The sequence below is a fragment of the Vidua macroura genome, chromosome 22 (assembly GCF_024509145.1).
Source record: "Vidua macroura isolate BioBank_ID:100142 chromosome 22, ASM2450914v1, whole genome shotgun sequence".
Classification (NCBI taxonomy): Eukaryota; Metazoa; Chordata; class Aves; order Passeriformes; family Viduidae; genus Vidua; species Vidua macroura.
This window is the reverse complement of record NC_071592.1, coordinates 6,687,424-6,706,633: the sequence shown is the minus strand read 5'-3', so window position 1 is coordinate 6,706,633 and position 19,210 is coordinate 6,687,424. Positions and strand designations below refer to the sequence as shown.

At 48.9% G+C, this 19,210-nt stretch overlaps 1 protein-coding gene across 5 annotated transcripts in view; it reads right to left on the bottom strand.

The window, feature by feature from the left end:
* FLI1 (Fli-1 proto-oncogene, ETS transcription factor) overlaps window positions 1-19,210 on the bottom strand; it is an 86,783-nt gene that overhangs the window by 34,019 nt on the left and 33,554 nt on the right. For 3 of the 5 annotated variants that reach the window (XM_053996907.1, XM_053996909.1, XM_053996908.1), the window contains one exon: window positions 5,557-5,765. In XM_053996907.1, coding sequence (XP_053852882.1) covers window positions 5,557-5,765 — 209 coding nt within the window. Of the gene's footprint in view, window positions 1-5,556; window positions 5,766-6,132; window positions 6,253-8,391; window positions 8,486-8,643; window positions 8,985-19,210 lie in introns of those variants that run through there. The other 2 variants (XM_053996906.1, XM_053996905.1) reach the window with 2 other exon arrangements.

Genomic DNA, 19,210 nt, shown 5'->3' with positions numbered 1-19,210 from the left:
GAGGGAAACTCCACTGAAAGAGGCTGCAGAGCTGCCAAAAGGATGGCAAATTCAGGTTGTTTGTCCCAGCCAGGTAAAGGCAGACAGGAGGGAGATGCTGGGGCAGAAGGAGCCGGCAAATCCCACTAGAGGGCTCACACGCGGCTCCGCGGGGAGCTCATCCCTGCAGGCACCAGAGCAGCTCCCCTTGCCATGGGCTGACACAAACACCTTGGGGGGCCCGAACCTTGGCGGTATTTTCATGTTCTGGAGCAAGAGAAACATCAAATCACGGAACCCCGGTGAGGTTTGGACTGGAAGGATCCTTCAAGCCCATCCAGTCCCACCCCTGCCATGGGCAGGGACACCTCCTGTTACCCCAGGGTGCTCCAAGCGCTGTCCAGCTTGGCCTTGGACACTTCCAGGGATGCAGGGGCAGCCACAGCTGCTCTGCAATGTCTCTGCAGAATGGCTCCAAAGCATCTCCAAATTTCATTATTTCAAAATAATGAAAATTATTTTGAAATAACATGGACAAAATCCGTGCCACAGCTGGGATTGCCCAGGGAAGTTTGCCCACATCCATCAGCACAGGAGAACTTTCACATTTGAAGATCAGGCACATTTTATAGTATTTTTTTTTAATGGCTCACTAAGTTTAGCTGCAAATGCAGATTCGGTAAATTTGGTAAAAGCTCAGTAAATACAGTCAATACTGGAATTAGTTTTTAATTTATGTAAAATATGAGGAAAACTATTATTAACATTGGTTGTAAATTCAGTTAAACTTTACCCAGTATCCCTCTAAATAATGCTCCTCCTTTATTCAGTAAAATTTCAAATGTGAGATTTTTTTTTGTTTATTTTGTTTTGGTTTTTAAATATAATTTTAAATGGGTTTTGCTCTAAGCAAGGTGCTTTCTGAGGGCAAGGGCAGATTCTGAGGCCATAACTTGCCTTAGGGTCTGATACTAGCAGAGGAGTTAATGAAATTTCTACATCTGAATGTTGCAGTAATACAGAATTCCCATCTTCTCCCCTAAAACATTGATGACTGTCTGAGCATCCCCTACAGACAGTTAGGATGCACTTATCTGGAAAATTCTTTCCAGTTTGAGGATAAGACAGGGGTCCTGGCATGGGGTAGAAAGCTGGGTGGGCTTTCCATGTTGTTTAACACTTGGAGGGGTCCTTCAAAGACCCTTCTGCCACCCTGCTGAGGACCAAACCCCCACCACACCCTCAGCCCTGCTCCTGGTCTGAAGGAAAGGGCAAAGCTGGGCACTGTCCCTGCTGTCCCCTGGCACTGGCAGTCCCTGGAGCTGTCCCTGGCAGAGCACACAACCCCCCAGCCCCGCAGCACTCCCACCCAGGTGACAGCACAGCCTGGGCCGGTCCTGCTGGGGGCAGCTGCAACTCAGGGAGAGGACACTTGAGAGCAAGAGAGGCAAAGCCAGAGGGGCACTGCATGTTCTTCAGCCTGCAGCTGGAGTTAGGTGGGATTGGCATTGGCATTGGGTTTGGCATTGGCATTGGCATTAGCATTGGGGTTGGGATTGGGGTTGAGATTGGCATTGGCACTGGTGTTGAGATTGGGACTGGGATTAGCATTGGGGTTGGCATTGGCATTGGCATTAGCATTGGGGTTGGGATTGGCACTGGCACTGGTGTTGGGATTGGGATTAGCATTGGGGTTGGCATTGGCATTGGGATTGGCATTGGCACTGTCATTGGGATTGGGATTAACATTGGGGTTGGCGTTGGGGTTGGGGTTGGCATTGGCCACTCACACGTGTGTGGGGTTGGCCAGGCAGTTGATAGGCTGGGGAATGAGAGATTGGAGTGGCCCAGTCCATCCCCACTGGACTGGGATGGACATGCAGGGCAGGGATGAGGGGATGGAGGATAGAAGAAATGTTCTCCTGTCCTGGGTGCCCTGGAGCTCCCATGCTAAGACGTTATCCAGAGGCAAGGTGGGAGCTCTGGCAGTGCATAGCCCTGACATTCACAGCAGCCTTTTCTTCTCTCCTGACAGGGGGTTACCTCTCTTTAGGGACACTGAGCACAGATTTTATGTCCAAGAACCTTGGAGTCTTGAGCAAGTCTGTAATGAAGGATTTCCTGTTTGCCCAGAACCAACACACTCCAAGGGCCTTTCCATGGCTCCCAGGGCTCCTACAGCTGTTCATGAATCAGTTTGTCCAGGCAGAGCTATTTCCCTTTTTTCTGAGCAGAGGAGGAAATGGGTACAGAGGAATCATCACAGAAGGACAGCCCAGGACATTTCATTCCAGAGCACACAGAACACTCGGACAGTTTGGGTGTACAAGTACGGACACACTCAGGATGATAACAGAGCCTGTGCTTACAGGACCTGCAGAGCACAGACACATGTGGTTTATGGCAGCTCAGAAGATGTGGAGGGCTCCTTTTCCCTGCCAGATTTCCCTGAGACAGAGGAGTGGAAAGGCAGGAACCCCTCTGTGTGCATGGGTCTGGCACTGGGGGTGTGAGCAACTGCAGCAACCACAGAATCCCAGAATGGTTTGGATTGGGAGGGACCTTAAAGCTCATCTATCCCATCCCATCCCATCCCATCCCATCCCATCCCATCCCATCCCATCCCGTCCCCTGCCATGGGCAGGGACACCTCCACTACCCCAGGTTGGTCCAAGCCCCAGCCTTGATTTGGGCAGCCTGGCAATGCTGCAAAGGCTCCTTCCTCCTTTTCCTGAGAAAACTATCCTTGGTAGCCAAAGGTAACCCCCATGATTATCAAAACTCCCGGCACTTTCAATATCCATCCTTCTCTCTGTGTTATGCTTTTTCAGGAAATTGCTAATTTTCCCATGTTTCACCCCAGTTCTGAGACTGGGAACACGGTGCAAATACCCACGGGGTTTTCATGGAGTCAAGAAATGCTCCTGAGGTACAATCAGGGTGAGATGGAGTTCAGCCTGCCAATGATGCCCACAAGAGAGCAACTGCCACAAAGGCCTTTATCTGAGGGCAAAATCAGCATCTACTGTACACTCACGAGGAAAAAAAAGCATGCTGCTGTTTGATGTCTTTAACAGCATCATCTCTCTGTAGAAGGCTAAAAGCATAAGGCTGCTTTCTGTTTCCAACTCTCTGCTCTGCTGTGTTCTCAGAAACCAGGAAAATGTGCTGCTGAACTCATCCTAAAGTAGAAAAACTCTTGAGAGTTTCACCATGAGACACTACAAATGCAGAAATGTTTGTGACTTAGACATTCAAATCATATTTAAAATTAATGTGAACTCTAAAAGCTTTTGCTAAAAACCAAAAGTGTATCTATATTATATCTATATTTAAAATTGAAAAAGAAATTGAAATTTTTACACTTTAAAATTATGTTCAAGAAGGTGAAATTTGTTTCCAGGCTGTGGACTTGTAGTAATGTTTCTAAAAGGGGTCACCTGGGCTGCTCTAACAAAATATTGTAACCCTGGATGCTGAGAATTTCAGACTTTCTGTGCTGACAGGCACTGACCCGTAAGAGAACACTGCATGTGACCTGAGGCCGTGGAGGAGGCTTCCAAAATTGAATGATAGAACTGAAAATTGAATGATAGATAAATGGGTGTGGAGTTTGAATAGAAGTGTATGATATCACAGGGTGGAAAACTCAGAGTTTAAGGGTTTAGAATACAGTAATATATATAAGGCAAGATGGAGGTTTCAAAGCAGAGGCTGGTCCTTCTTCTTCACCTTCTTCACCTTCTTCACCTTCTTCTCCATGGGTTTGGGTGCTTTTGTGTAATTGGACAGAAAAGTCCACATTACAGGCCATGGGTGGTTGGTTATTGGGTTAAAAGTGAAAATAATTGAGGTGTCATTTCTTAATTGGACAGTTTAGCCTTAAGAGACCTTGTAGAGAGGGATACAGGGCCATTTTTCACCTTGTTAAAGTACCGTAGAACTCAGGCTTGTGAGACTGTGACATAGATAAGAACTAATAAGCATCTGAGTCCAAACAAAAAATACCATCTCATGATTTAATCCCAGCCTTAGCAGAAAAGAAGCTAAGAATCCATTAACAAAATGTTTTCAAGCCCTTCAATTTCCCATTGACAGGGAAATGATTCACCTCTAAGTACAAATGACAGGGGCTGGGCTGTCCTTTGGCTGTGAGCTGGGCAGGTTACACCATCCCCAGGCACCCTGTGGGGGTTCACACAATGAACCTTCTCCAATGACTCCTGAATTCCCTGTGTCACCTCTACGCACTCAGAAGGGGTGGGCACAATTATTTTTATTTTTATTTTTATTTTTATTTTTATTTTTATTTTTATTTTTATTTTTATTTTTATTTTTATTTTTATTAATTAATTATTTAAAGTCTGCAATGTGGACTTTTCTGTTTAATTACAAAATACTACTTAAACTTATGACGAAGAAGGAAGAAGAAGGTGAAGAATAACTTGGTTTTGTTTTAAAACTTTTATCTTGTTTTATATTAATAATTACTATATTTTAAAACTCTAAACTCTAAGTTTTTCACTTTGTGATATTATATTTTTTTAATTAACAATACACTCGTATTTTTAGTATTATCAATTAATTTTGGAAGTTTTTTTTACGGCTTCAGGTCAAATGCAGTGTTCTTCTGGGAATCAGAGTCTGTTAGCACAGAAAGTCTACAATTCTCAGCATCTAGAACTCCAACAGGCACAGGCTCTTGGTTTTGTTCCACCTCTCAGACTCCCATAAAGGACCTCAGTCTCATCCTTCTCCCTTCTCCACAGAATTCACAGAATCACCAGGCTGGAAGAGACCTTCAAGATCATCGAGTCCAACCCAGCCCCAACACCTCAACTAAACCCTGGCACCCAGTGCCACATCCAGGCTTGTTTTAAACACACCCAGGGATGGTGACTCCACCACCTCCCCAGGCAGCCATTCCAGAACTTTATCACTCCTTCTGTGAAGGACTTTTTTCTAATATCCAGCCTAAATTTCCCTTGATGCAGCTTGAGATATCAAAAAGCTTTCCATTCCCAGAAGTTTGCTTATGCCCTGGTAGAACACAAATAGAAAGTGTCCTTCAGGGAAGCCCTCGCAGCCCAGCAGTGCAGCTTTCAGTGCTTCACTGACAGAAACTCCGATTATTGCTGCATGTTCCCTCTGTGAGCCCCTGGAAACATGGCTCAGCCATGGGGTGCTGAAGTCAGAGGTGAAATGTGGGGTTTACAGCAGCATTTGCAGCACGAGCTCTGACCTGGCAGTCTCATGCCCAGTCCGTGGAGTGTCCATGGAGACTGGGAGGGACACATCCTGCAGGACCTGCATGACCAAGGTGCTCAGGCTGTTAAAAATGAGTCATAAAAGAAGGAATTGCAGGAGAGTGGGACATGGCCCTGCACAGAAAGGTTTGTTGATGTGCAGGACAAGAGCACAAACGGACAGTGTGTGCTTTGCCTTTGTTTGGGCTCGGGGTTTGGATTCAGGAGCTGGGTTCAATGATCCCTGAGGGTCCCTCCCAACCAGGTTGGGTCCCTCCTAACCAGGACATCCTGTGATTCCGTGATTAAGACTCTGTAAGTGTTGCCTTACCTGGATCCGTTCATGTGGTCGTACTCCCGCTTGACACTGACCCTCACGGGCTGGTTGATCCACTCCTGCTGGGGGGGCAGGGGGTTGATCTTGTGGGGCTGCCCGAAGTCGGGGCTGCCGGAGGCCGTCATGTCCTTGGGGAGCTGCGCGGCCGCGCCGTACGTGGGGTCGAACAGGGACTGGTCGTCGCTCACCACCGACAGAGCCTCCTGGAGAGAGACAGAACCAGCCCTCAGAGCCATGACTAAAGCAGGAAGTGCCCTCTGGTTCTCCCTCTGAGCTGGAAGCATCTGCAGGGCCCCACAGCTGCCCTGTGCTGGTTGCCACTGCCACCTGCCTGAGGAGCAAGAGCCCGGGGTCCAGGAGCCCCTATGCAAACCAGGGCTTGCTCCGCTCTGCTTTGCTGGATGCTGGCTTTGGGTGGGAGCAGTGTTCAGGTTCACTGGAGCACTGCAAACAGCAGAGGAGCTGCTGGGGCTGTCACCTCACAGGGGCTGTGTCACCTCACGGGGGCTGTGTCACCCCAATGCTCACTGTGAGCAGTTCAGCCCCAGTGCTAGTGACCGACCTGCCCACCTGCTGCACTGCTGCTCCAAAGCCAACTGGTGTGTATGGGAACACCTCTGGAGTGGCATGTGAAGGTCTCTGCGTCTCCTTTCGGAGGGTTTGTGTGCTGTTTGTGTTTTGAGGTTGCTGCTGAAGGAGAAACAGGCAGAGCAGGTCACAGTTATGGGTGTTTGTGGTGAGGGAAAAAATGCATTACTTTACACGTTTTTGTTTATTTTGTGGGAAGTGAAGGGCTGGTGTGTTACCCAACTGTGCATTTCTAGAAATGCTTGAAAACAGGAAATTGTTATCCTTTTTTTTTTTTTTTTTTTTGATTTTTCCCTCCCTTGCTGAAACTCCAAATATTGACAAAAAGTTCTGGCTATCAATTTCCTTGTGTGGATGTGCTCGGGTTTTCCAAGCGAGGAGTGCCGGGCTCCTGATGGCTTTGGCACAGCCCTGCCTGACTCAAAGTGCATCTGGCAAGGGCTGCCTGCTCTGGAGAGAGCTCAGCTAACCACACACAACACAGCTGCCTTTATGAGTGGCAGGGCAGAAACCAAAGGAGGAACCTCCTGCACTGAAAGCAGCCCCCACTTCATCTGAGCGGATGGAGCAGACTCCAAAACAAAGCTACAGACTCACCTACTCTGGGCACTTAGTGCTCAAAATCCACCCAGCAGTGGTGTGTGGGCTGCAGAGGCTCACTGAACACACAGCTGAGACCTGGTGTGTGCTAACCCCCCGTGCTCAACATTCACAGGGCACAGGGAGCTTCTAAAAATAATAATTTATTGCTCTCTCCCCGCCCCCTTCCCCCAAGTAGTTGTTTCAGAGGTTTGTTTTGTAAATTCTTCTATAACCAGGGAGGGAAACAGAAATTCTGACAGCTTAGAGAAGTGCAGCTTCTGGAAAGACACGAGAATCTAAGCACACATCAGATACCACCAGGCTCATGATATTCTCACAAAAAGCATCAGTAATTCAGTAATTCAGAGTCGGCTGGGTAAACACAAAAACTCCCCTCAGCCTGAAGTTAACCCACTTAAAGAGAGTCAGGCCTACAAAAACCAGCACTTTTCTATCTCTGATCTCAGATCATGTAACAAACCTAAACAAGCCAAAGTGGACTAGAATTTGAGTGGGCCTGGCTAAGCTTGAATTCAGAGGAACCCTCAAACATCTGCATCAATCCTGCTGAAGTTCCAGCATTTGCTGCACTTTCTGCTCAACCTCTCACACTGGTTACAGCCACTAAACAGCAAAAAAGGAGTTTTAGCCCACACTGCCCAGTGGTGGTTGGTGAAAGGAGGTCACGCTGTGTTCAACCTTTCCTGCAGCTTTTCCTTGGTGCATTCACAACCTTTCAAAAATACCCCTCCCTTTTTCAGCTTTAGAGTAAGGGAGGGAATGGAAGGTGTCCCTGGGAAGGATTGGTGTGAATTTGTGTCAGAAACCCCTCAAAGGGCTGGCATTATCTCCAGGCTGCAATCTTTGCCTGTGCAGGAAGGTACAAGAACAAGAGACGGTTCAGTCTTAAAGGGGAGCAAAGCCTTCCCATCAGAGATCAGGATTTGCTGCTCCTCTGACTCACTAATGTCAGGATTCACCCTAGGCAGGGGTTCCCAATGACACATTTTCTGCAGGCTTCTACTTCCTCGCAGTACACAAAGTGTCATGTTTCCTACCTGAGGTGGTGGGTGAACCCCACACTGGGCTGCTGGACCAGCTTAGGGCCCTCTAGACCCAGTCTCAGCTAGGCAGAGACAAGGGAAATGTGTGCAAATTCATCTGTTAAAGATTCTGTATATTTGGGGTTGGAGATCTGCAGTCTAAAAACATCCTCTAAAAACATACACGAAATTGGTTTTTGTTTTAGTGAAATATCTGGGAAAATAACTATAATGACAGTTATCCTGCAAAATCAGTGTGAGAGGTTGCTCACAAGATTTTTACTGGCAATTCAGCGGGACTTATGCAGGGGTTGGAGGGCTCTTCGAAATTCAAATGTAGTCTGGCACTCTTAAGTCCAGGCTGCTTAAGGCTGCTTGTTCTGCCTAAAGCCATTTTTCTTCAGAAGAAATTTTCTGGTGGGATCTCTCTGGCTGTCCCAAAACCCCCTAAACTTATCAACACTCCACAGAATAACCCTGGACCAAGACCCTGGGGCTACACGAAATACAACTTTACATATACAAGCAAGTACACGCTGCTCTGTGACACAGAGTATGTGGCACAGAACCTCCTCAGATAAGGATCTTCCTTGAAAGACAAAGTGGCTGCTCAGACCTGCCTGCATGCAACTGGTGTTAACTGGGACAGCAATAACCTCACTGGGGTGCTGGGACCGAGCTCTGCCTTGTGCTGCATGAACAGTTTCATCCTGAAAACAGGAGCAGAAATCCAAATGCTCTGGCTGCTCTTGGCAGCTCCTGGGGCAGGAGTGCTTTGAGCTAAACCCGAGCTGGTGGCAGCACAAAGGCTCAGCCCCAGGGGAGCTGAGGCACCCCGGCAGATGAGGAGAGATAGGGCTGGTGACACCTGCTCAGCTCCAGGGGCACAGCACGGCAGTGCTGGTGACATGCAAGGCAGGTTGGGTGGCACGGGGCCAGCCCCGCTGCCACCAGCTCAGCCCTGTGCCCACATCCAGCTCACAGAAAAAGCATGGGGCAAGCAGCAGGCAGCCTTTGCTGGTGGGGACCCCTGGATGAGGCCAGGGCTGCCTGGGACTCGGGCTAGCTCTCCTGGAAGGGGCCAGGGCTCGGCCCCAGGCCGTGGGGACGTGCACAGCCCTCCCAGTGCTCACTGTGGGCTCAGCTCCCCACACGGAGCCGGCCAGGCCCAGCCTGCTCAGAGGGGATTGCCTGAGGCACAGAGCAGCAGCTTCATGGAACACGGAGCTTCTCTGCCCTGGAATCGAGAGCTGCTCAGTGTTTGGAGACTGGGAAAACACTCTGACGTGTCCAGGTGCCAACACAGCCTGCCCAGACGGGGCACAGCCCGCCAGGTCCCCCCACGGCGCTGCCTCGGCCTGTGGCCTTGGGCCGCCAGCCTGAGGCCGAGACAGGAGCTGTGTGTGCTCCTCTGGCATATGTGTTACGTTACAGTGCCTCTGGGAATGGGCTGGCCTCAGTTTTTCCAGCTTTTAATCACATTCCTGGCATAAATGTTGCTGTGGCAGCTTGCAGCTTGTCCAGCTCCCTGGGCAGCCCAGCCCCAGCCCCTTCAGGGCAGCCCACCAGTGACTGCCCCAAAGGAGGAGCTGGCACACACTCCTGCATCCCCCAGGCAGGAGTCCATGGTGTGCCTCCTATTTATACAGCAGTTTCCAGTTGTAAGAGAGTGAATGATCAGGTTTGCCTCTATTTGGATGAGCCATCCTGAGCCAGGCCCCAGGTGTGAGGGGGACATAGCTGGAGGCACAGTTTGGCTGTGGCCCTGAGAGCAGGAACAGCCAGTCTGACATTCTGTGAGGGCTGAAAGCCACCAATGCTTCAACCAAGTTTTCCTGATCTCCTTGCAAAGGGAGATGACATGCACACTTTAGCAAAGGTTTCACTTAATTAATGAATTGAGCAGGATATTTGAGACAGGAGAAAGGCCAGGGGAACAAGGGCTGGTGAGGTGAGTAGTCAGTGTTCTCACCTCAGGTGTCCCCAGTAACTGAGGTTATTCCATGTGTGTGCAATGAGATTTCACTGAACATCAACTTTTAGCTCCCTACAGTTACTTTTCTGGTCATAACCACATTTAAAAAGGCATTGCTAAAGATCAAAGCCTCATCCTCCTCCACAAAGGCTGCCTTAGAAGAGAAGACAGTGCTGAGTACCTGAACCATTGTGCCATGGAGAGATGACTCCACTGCTAGAGATGTGGCTTTCCTTTTGCCCCCTCCCCAAAATGTCACCACTCCTGGTCCTGTGAGAAAATTACTCCTGAAATATTATTGTAAAGAGAATGTTGCCAACACAGACCTGAAGAGCCCAGACCTAATGATGTATAACACCAAAATCTGAGGTCCACCAGCCTCACACACGGCCCAGGGTTTGCACCAAGGAGCAGCCCTGGAGTAGAGATGACTTTGGCACTGCAGTGTTACAAGTCAGTGTTTCTGCTGCCAACATCTCATATGAGCACAGAGATAACATCAGACTTACAAGAAAATGAGTCAAATATCAAATTCAAAAAGGAGTAGGGTCTGCGCTGATCGTGGGGCAGCACATTAGGGAGGATTGGGCACTGGATTGGAACGCAGAGTTCTCATACCTGCCCTCGATCTTTGGCATCACCTTTAGGGAGCATTCTGCTCTCCCTGCCTTCCCCTCCTCTGTTGCCCTGTACTGTGGGGCCCTGAGCCCTGGCCAGTTCTGCCCCTGGGACACACACAGGAATCCTTTGGACACACTCTCAGATATCCACTCTTCCCTTGCTCCCAATCAATCCAAGAATTGCCTCTGCAGCTTTTCCAGACCACTTTTCCTGAGGTTTGCTCCTGCTATTCCACCTTCCTTACAGGATGTGACTGGGGCAGGGACTCCCCAGAACTCCCCCTAGAAAACTGTAACCATGAACATTTGATTGCCAACAACCACAATGCAGTCTTATACCCTTCACAATCCACTGAAGTCCTGCTTAGCATTTCCTGGCTGCAGCTGGAGATCCATCATCCCCTGGTGAGTCCAGCAGGATGAGAGCTGTCATTTCAAGGTGCCCTGTTCTTCCCCCTGGTACCCACCTGCAGCACTGCCCACCGTCCCCCACTGTGCTGCTCACAGCATTTCCCCACTGAGCTGCTGCTGGAACATCCCAGCTGCAGGAATCCCTGTCCAGAGCTGGCCCTGCCCCAGGAGGGATGGGATGAGATGCAGACTGCTGTCACAGAATCATGGAATGGTTTGGCTTGGAAGAGCTTAAAGCTCCTCCTGTTCTACCTCCTGCCAAGGGCAGGGACACCTTCCCCTATCCCAGGCTGCTCCAAACCCCATGCCCTGCTGCAGCAGGGTTAAGATGGCAGTAAACATTTAACACTGTGTCCAAGCCTCTGCAGATCTGAGGATTTCTGTGGGTATAAAAGAGAGGTTTCATTTAATAATTTTAGGGCATCCCACACTGCACGATTTGTCCAGTCTGCACTGGAGACTAGCTCAGAGCACAGAGCAGGACAGTGACCTGGACAGAGAGCCACCCACTCAGCCCAGGCTGCCTTTTCTTCCCTTTCCACCCCTTTCCTTCTCTTTCCACCCAGGCTACTCCATCCAAGGGTAGCTTGGCAGCCTTGGAATACACCATAGTTCCTTCACAATTCAAATGAATGGGAAACCACAACGTGGTAACTCATGTTGGGGGGAAACAAAGCAGGAGTAAAAGCAGCAGAAACAGCAAAAACACTGAAAACCACCAAAATCATGCTGAAATTAGCTCAAAATTTGGGCAAAATGATTTGGTAAAACTCCTCAGAAGGAAAAAAATTACATATATCTTTCATCTTTTGGGGGTTATTTTTTTGCTCACTATTCCCATGAAATTTTGTATCAAGTGGGTAAAAGAAGGCTGCTAAAATCAATGCTCTATTATTTTCATCTCAAGATCCCCAAAAAGGATAAAAATATAAATCATTCTTCTGTACTTCACTTCTCAGAAAAGCACTTTCCTTCAGGCACACTTTTATAGGATCTGGACCAAAGACTTTTTTTTCCTCCGTCTAGACTTCACATTAATGGTTTCAGGGCCTATTTTGGTTTGTTTCCAGCCAACTGGGAATAACCAGGTGACAGTTTCTCTTTCCCAGCAAGTTGCTGCATTAAGCATAATGATAAGGAGGCTTAAACCAGGCCTGGAACTGTGGGAAATTCCCAGGAAAAGCCTCTGTGAGGTCTCAGCACAGGCCCAGGAATGGAGGTAGAATTTAAAAAGAACCTGCCCAAATTATCTCTGTGGCCCCTCGACTTCTGGAAAGTAAATATGGTGAAAGCTGAGGCTGGGGGGACCATCCCATCCCCATCACCTGAAATCCTGGAGCGAGCTGCAGCTCTTCCCTTGGAACATGAGCAGCTGTGCAAGGAGCAGGAGCAGCCCCGTCAGTCTCCAGCTGGCTCATCCCATCCCTGGGCTGTGGACAGGGAACTCCCCAAGCACTCCTGCCCTCCCCAGTGCTCCCCACCCTGCTGGGACTGACACTGGGACGAGGTGGGACAAAGCACAGCTTCTGGCTGCCCTTCCCAGAGAATTCCCTGGCTTCTGTTCCCTGCCCTGTTCTGCCAACCAGGACACATGAGACAATTCAGGATGAGGTCAGATTGAAACCTGTCCTGAGTGCTGGAAGCTTTACCTTTGGCATGGCTTGGGCCAGGTTTCTTATCTTGGAGGTGATTTCACTGAATCCCTGGAAATCTAGTATCTGATTAAAGCCAGAGAATGGCTCTGACTGGGAGGGACAGTCCTGAGCTGGAGATTTTCTCGGGAGCCTGAAGTGACACAGAACACAAAAGGATTCACCTCTATGGATTAACCAGCCTGACCCTGCTTAGGTTGAGGACTGTATGATCTCACAAGATCTTTTCCAAGCCATGTCATGTTCCCAGAAAATCAGCCTTGGCCAGGTATTAGCACTCCCGTCAGTCACTTTCCTGTGCTTGTACCTCCACTCCTCTGTGCCCACAGCTTTTCTCCTCCAAAGCTGTACTCCCTACTCACCGAGACTGACGCTGTTGGGTGATTGCTTCCCAGGGCTGAGCACTCAAATCCACCCAGCTCTAGCTCACCTTCCTTTTCATTTCATTTCTTTTTCCCCTCACACTTTTAAAATAATTGCCTTGCTCTGAGCAGATGTGTTTATAAACAGAGACACATGGACCTAACTGGGAACATGCACCCTTCAGTAAATATTATTGTAGCATTTTTATGGTCTTCTCTGCTGAAGAAACAAGGAGGGAAACTGCAAGATGGTTTCAGAGTCTGGCTCACAGACAAACCCCAAGAATCCTGGAGCACAAATGCAGAAATGCTGTGCTGACCTCAACTCTTCCTGGAGCACCCAGTGCCCAGCCCCTCGCCTTGATGTGCTGCCAGAAGCTCTTCCCAATGGCCAATATTCCATCAGGAGTTTGCAGACTGACCCACCACTTTGTGTCAGGAGAGCTGAGCTCACCCCAAGCTGCATCTGCCATTGCAGTGGTGTCACCTTGTCCCTCAAAGCTGAGCTTCTGAGGGGTATTTTTACTTGTGTCAGAAAGTGAGACTGTGACGATCCTGCTGGTTTTGTTTCCAACATACAGAGATAAATTGAAGCTTTCCAATATAAATGATTTGCCCTAGAAAGGAAAATAACAAATGGAGAAACCCAAAAATACTGGGGGTTTGTTATGAGAGAAGGTTTGTCCCATCTCTGGGCTTCCTCTGAGGCTGCCTTGGAAAAGGACAGAAAGCAGAGTCTTAAAAGCACGAAGGAATAGATGCAAACCATGAAACCTTATCTTTTCTCTTTGGGTTCCTACTGCCAAAGCACTGGAAACTGTAAAAAGAGCGTTCTCCCAGGAATTCAAGAGGTGGGAGGTGGCAGCTTCGGGAGACACAAATATTTCAGGTTGTGACTCAAGGCTCCAGCAGTGCCCATTCATTATTTTTATTCCACTTTGATACCATTGTCCCAGTTACATTCACAAGCCGGTTCCGTATCCTGTTTTGTTCCCTGACACCATTCCCTGCACAATCGCAGGAAGCCCATCAGGAAGCGGCCATCGCGGGCTGTTTTGTTTCCATCCGCAGAGAACAAAACAAACTCCTGCAGCCCAAGATGACTTATCCCAGACTGAGGAAAAACAACAGCACGAAAGGATCCCAGCAGCATCTCCAGGAGTGAGCACAGCCTGTGCTGCTCCCTGGGCCTGGAGCCTGGAGCACCTCAGCAGCTCTCGAGGGAATGCTCAGCTAAAAGGAACTATAAGGAATAATCCATCACTGACACCTACAGTACATGGTGAAGCTCTGGACACTCTACATCAGCAAGCACAAGTCCAACACAATCCTGCATCTGAGTCCAAAATGAGATGTGCCCAATGTGAGGGCTTGAGTCTATTTGTGTCCTGAGCCTTGAGCCAGGTTTGGGTTAAATCTGAGCTCAGGTTCTGGGTGCTCAAGACACCCAGAGTGCAAACTTGGGGTTTGAGCCCAGAGCTGGGTTTGGGTTAAATCTGAACTCAGGTTCTGGGTGCCCAAGACACCCAGACCCCAGACTCGGGGTTTGAGCTCAGAGCAGGTTCCTTGGGCTGGGCCAGGGCCTGCAATACATGGAGCCCAGAGATGAGAGGGGGGAGGTGGTCGAGGACTCACAGGAACCTGTTTGTTCCCCAAGGAGCAGATGCATTCTCCTGATCCAGCACCCGGAGTCTGATCTCTGCCTCTGCACCAGACAAAGGGCTCTGACTAGGATGGACAAGTCCTGATGGAGAGATTCCCAAAAAGCCTGAAGTCACACAAATCACACTTTCATTTACAGGTGTTGGGGGCCACAGTGTTGTAAATCCCTCTCAAATATCACGATTGGCTCAGGTTTGCATTTCCCTGCCTCTGGGCACACTTGGGTGCCCTTGTGCAGCACTCCAGCCTCTGCTGGCTCCTGACCCACACCCCAGCTGCTCTGCTGACCCTGGCAGAGGCGCTGAGGGCTGCCACCCTGCTGGGATGGCATGGATCTGTGTTTTCCTTGTGCACCGAGCCCAGCCCCTGTGGCTCCAGTGAAGGGATTGTTTCTGCCTACGCCTATAGCAAAAGCAGAGATTTTGTGAACAAGCCTGCCCGTAGCATTCCAAGGAAAACAGTTCCGCAGGATCACACGGAGATATTTTCTCTGTCAATCTCCATCAAGATATTTGAACAGGAAAACCCAGTTTACACCAGTGGAAATTCCCAGGGGCTTTTGATTTCTTTACAAAGGAACACTAATGTTTTAACTTTGGTGCAAGAGGAAAGTCCTGGAAGGATTCAGGGATTGCCATCACACCTACTTCTTGGACAAAAAGGCTGAATCCCATCCTGGCATCTGGGCTGGAACCCAAAGTTTACAATGCCATACAAAAAGGAGCTGACAAGGTGCTGTTCCTTCTCCTGATATCAAACATGGCAGAGCAAAGACCACCCCACCAACAGTTCCAGGGAGCTGCAGCAGGGAAAGAGCCTCTTCTGCATAAACGTAGTGAAGCTCTTGCTGAGGACAAACATTCCCACTAAATAAACACGTCCAAGGCCTTCTCTGGTGTTACACCTACAAGGACCAGGCTTGAATCTGCAAGAATCTACAAGAACCAGGCAGTGCATGCTGGCTCCTGGCTCATCCAACAGCAGATGTGAGAGTAAAAATGAAAAAAGCCCTCTTTCACAGCTGTATTAACGTCCCCATGCCTCAGTTTCCCTGTCTGTGTGATGCTGCCCCCCAAAACAGCTGAGATTTTGTAAATCCCTTGTCCTTGGAGAAGGCCGCAGAACAGCCAAGTGTTATCCCAGGGCTCGGATTGATAGACAAAGCAAAACTGACTTTCCTCTGAGACTGAGCAAAAAAACCTCTCCAAAATCTCTTATCAGTGACCATTAACAGAAAGACTGTTGGCTTTATCAGTGTGGTACCGAGAAGGGCTTTGAGCCTGGCTCAGATAAATGAGGCCCCTTAGTACCTCGAGGAGTCCCAGAATCATAGAATGGTCCAAGTCTGTGCCCAGGGACAGTTTTCCATGCCTGGGAGATCCAATGTCTGGTGCAGCAGGGTCCGTGCATGAGCCCCTGGCAGGGATTTTGGATGTTCTGCTGCAGGGAGGGCAGACAAGAGCTGCAGCAGAGGCTCCTGGCGAGTTTGGGAGGGGCTGGGAGCCAGGGCTGCCAGGAGGCAAATCCCAGCTTGGAGCCCACTCAGTGCTGTGACTTTGGCCAGGTCAGTCAGCTCTGTATCCTTCTCCTTCTCTTTCACACTGTCCCCAAGGGCCACTTTGGGGCTGATTCTGCAGGTTTCTGCCATCCCCAGGACCTCTGCTCAGACCTCTATGGGATTCATGTTATGCCTCAGCAGATCCCCACCTGTACAATCAATGTGATGGGTTTGTCCTGGTTTATTTTGCTGTATTTTAAATGAAAATCATTAGCTCTGAGTTGATAACTGAAATAGGGGCTGTCAATTCTGTCACAGCAATGATCTCAAAAAATAAAGCCACCATCTCAGGGGTGCCCTGCAGACACAGATGAGGCTGGTCCAGTAATTTTGCAGCACAGGAACCAACACAAAGCACCCAAACAGTGCTCCAACTCATTGTGTCAGTGTAACTAAACCAAAACTAAACCACAGGCCACCCTTGAAGCTCTCTCTCCTATAGAGTAGAAGATCTGCCTTTCCCCCCTGCACTTTGGGGTGTTTTCTGAGCAGACTGCAGCGTGTCTTCCTTTTGCTGGAGAGCTTCTTACACTCAGCCTGGGCTCAGTAACACAAATAAGAAGCAGAACCCTCGGCACATCTCCATGTTCTCAGCAGCGCTGATAGCGCTGTTCTTATCTGCAGCAGGGCAAGTCCCCTGAGCTGTGTTGAAAAGCCTTTTATCAGATGTAGTGTAAGGAGAGCTCTCTCTGAGATGTAGCTCTGCAGCTTTGGCAGCAAAGTGGGGCTTCTGAGTGAACCTCCTCTGGTTTTGTTTAGTGTTGGGGTGAGGGAGCAGGACAAGGTCCTGTTTGTGGGGCTGGCAAGACAGGGCTGCTCCTTGGCCTTCCCGAAACAACTCCCTATTCCCTGAGCCAGAGGAAAGCCCTGTCAGAAATGGCTTAATGATCTTCTAATATTTCCCTGCAATTAAAGGGCACATCTGTCTTGCAGACCCTGTCCTCCTTTGCTAAAGCACAGGCATGAACTAAACAGTCTGTGGTGTCGGGCCTGGGGTAACAAAGGGGCCCATTCATAACACAGCACTCGGGCACTTTGTGTGTGTGAAGTGAAGGAGAGTTTGCATTTGGAGAATAACCTGTGCTGGAGCGAGCAGGAGACTTCTGCTCTCATAAATCAATCAGCTTTCCCTGCTAATGACCCAGCCTGCCTCCCAGCCCTGCCTGCAGTGAGCAGCAGCCACCCTGCAGAGACCCAGCTCTGCCGGCAGGGCTCAAGGCAGAACCTGCTGGCTGTTAAAGCTCTGATTAAAGAGGATTAAAACAATTGGTATCAGCCTGGGTTCTCCGTGGTGTGGAGGAGAAGAGGCTATCTCCGCCCAAGGAATTCCTCCGTGGCCTGAGCTGTGCCAGTCCCGGGGCTGGCATTTCACACTGTGCCAGTCCCTGCGGCTGGGCCACGGCCAGGGATGGCCCTGCTCTTGTCTTGGCAGGAGAACGGCAGCACTGCAGAGCAAACCAAAACCCAACCCAACCAGACCAAACTGAACCAAATCAGACCAAACCAAACTGAACCAGACCAAACCAAACCAAACTGAACCAGACCAAACTGAACCAAACTGAACCAGACCAAACTGAACCAAATCAGACCAAACCAAACTGAACCAGACCAAACCAAACCGAACCAGACCAAACCAGACCAAACTGAACCGAACCACACCAAACCAAACCGAATCAAACCAGACCAAACCAAATCAAATCAAATCAGACCAAACCAAACTGAACCAGACCAAACCAAACCAAACCAAACTGAATCAGACCAAACCGAACTGAACCGAACTGAACCGAACCAAACCAAACCAAACCAAACCAAACTGAACCAAACCAGACCAAACCGAACCAGACCAAACCAAACCAAACCAAACCAGACCGACCAAAACAAACCAGACCGAACCACACCAGACCAAACCAACAACCAACCATCCCTCAAAGACCCATTCCTGATTTTAGTGTAGCTGAGGGCTTAAACCCAAGAAAATCAATTGAGGCACACCTTGACAGAGACTTAAGCCAAGGCCAGGTTCTGCCCTGGCTGAGAGTGCCAGGCAGTCCCTGCAGGTTAATCCAGGTGCAGTGTTTAACATTCATTTGTAAATGCCTTAGGAATGGGCTCTTAGGGGTTTTTCTCTTTTCTCTTTTCTCTTTTCTTAGGGGTTTTTCCCAGCACCTTGGTCATGGGCTGTGTCTCTGTCTCTTAGTGCTCTCCCCCTACAAACAGAGTTCACACCTCAGCATACCTCATTTCCTCAGCTTTCAAGCAAGCAGGAAATGGCCAGGAAGCACCCGCAAGATGGTCCTGTGGTTTCAGTACTACAGTGACATTTGGGAAATGGGGGTTCATTTACCATCTCGCCAGCAAAATTGTTTGTTCAGCTCTAGCCGAAGTTTTCTGTGTAAAATGAGGGGGTAAAAAGGGTGTCAAGGCCATGGGGTAAGGGGTGAAAAAGTCCAGAATGTGGTGGGAGATCCTTGTTGTATCCTGAAAAAATCTGGAGGCTGGGGGAAAATTTTCAATCCTAATGTCCGACAGAAGGTCAAAACAATTATCCAGATAATTCCACCTTAAATTAACCAAAGTTTTTTTTTTTGATATTCTGAGTGTTTCATTGCAGTTTTAATCTTTTCAGTGTCCTTAAAATATTGCAATTCGTTTTCCAACTAAAGTGGAGTTTCAAAGGAAGACTTGAAAAACCTGAGAAGGCACCAAGTAGGGCAGCCTGTCAGAACTCAGCCTTTCCAGGGAACAGGAGGGCTTGGATCCATTTGCATCTTTCTGAGGAAAAGACACCACGTAGGAAAAGGTCAGACTGTATCTCACAGGAGTCTCCTGTATCTGTCCCTGGTACAAACACAGTGAATTCTGTCACAGCCTTTGAGGACAGGGCCAAATTAAGGCTGCCCATGGGAGCTCTGCCTTTGCCTTTGGGGTGATGTGTGATCCAACCTTCCCTGCAACTCTCTGTGTATTTGTGTGCTTTGTGTGAATGCAAGAATGATTCCAACCCACACAGGATCTGTCCTGGAAAACTTCCAATAGCCAAGCAGTTGGAGTCTGTAGACTTTTAATTATATTTTTAATACTTTTTACAAACACTAAAGAAGCAATTGGATGCTTAGAAATAATTTAAGAAAATCTATTTTGTTTTGGCTCTAGCTGATGCCATTTGACTGCACAGGTACCTCAATATCACTAACA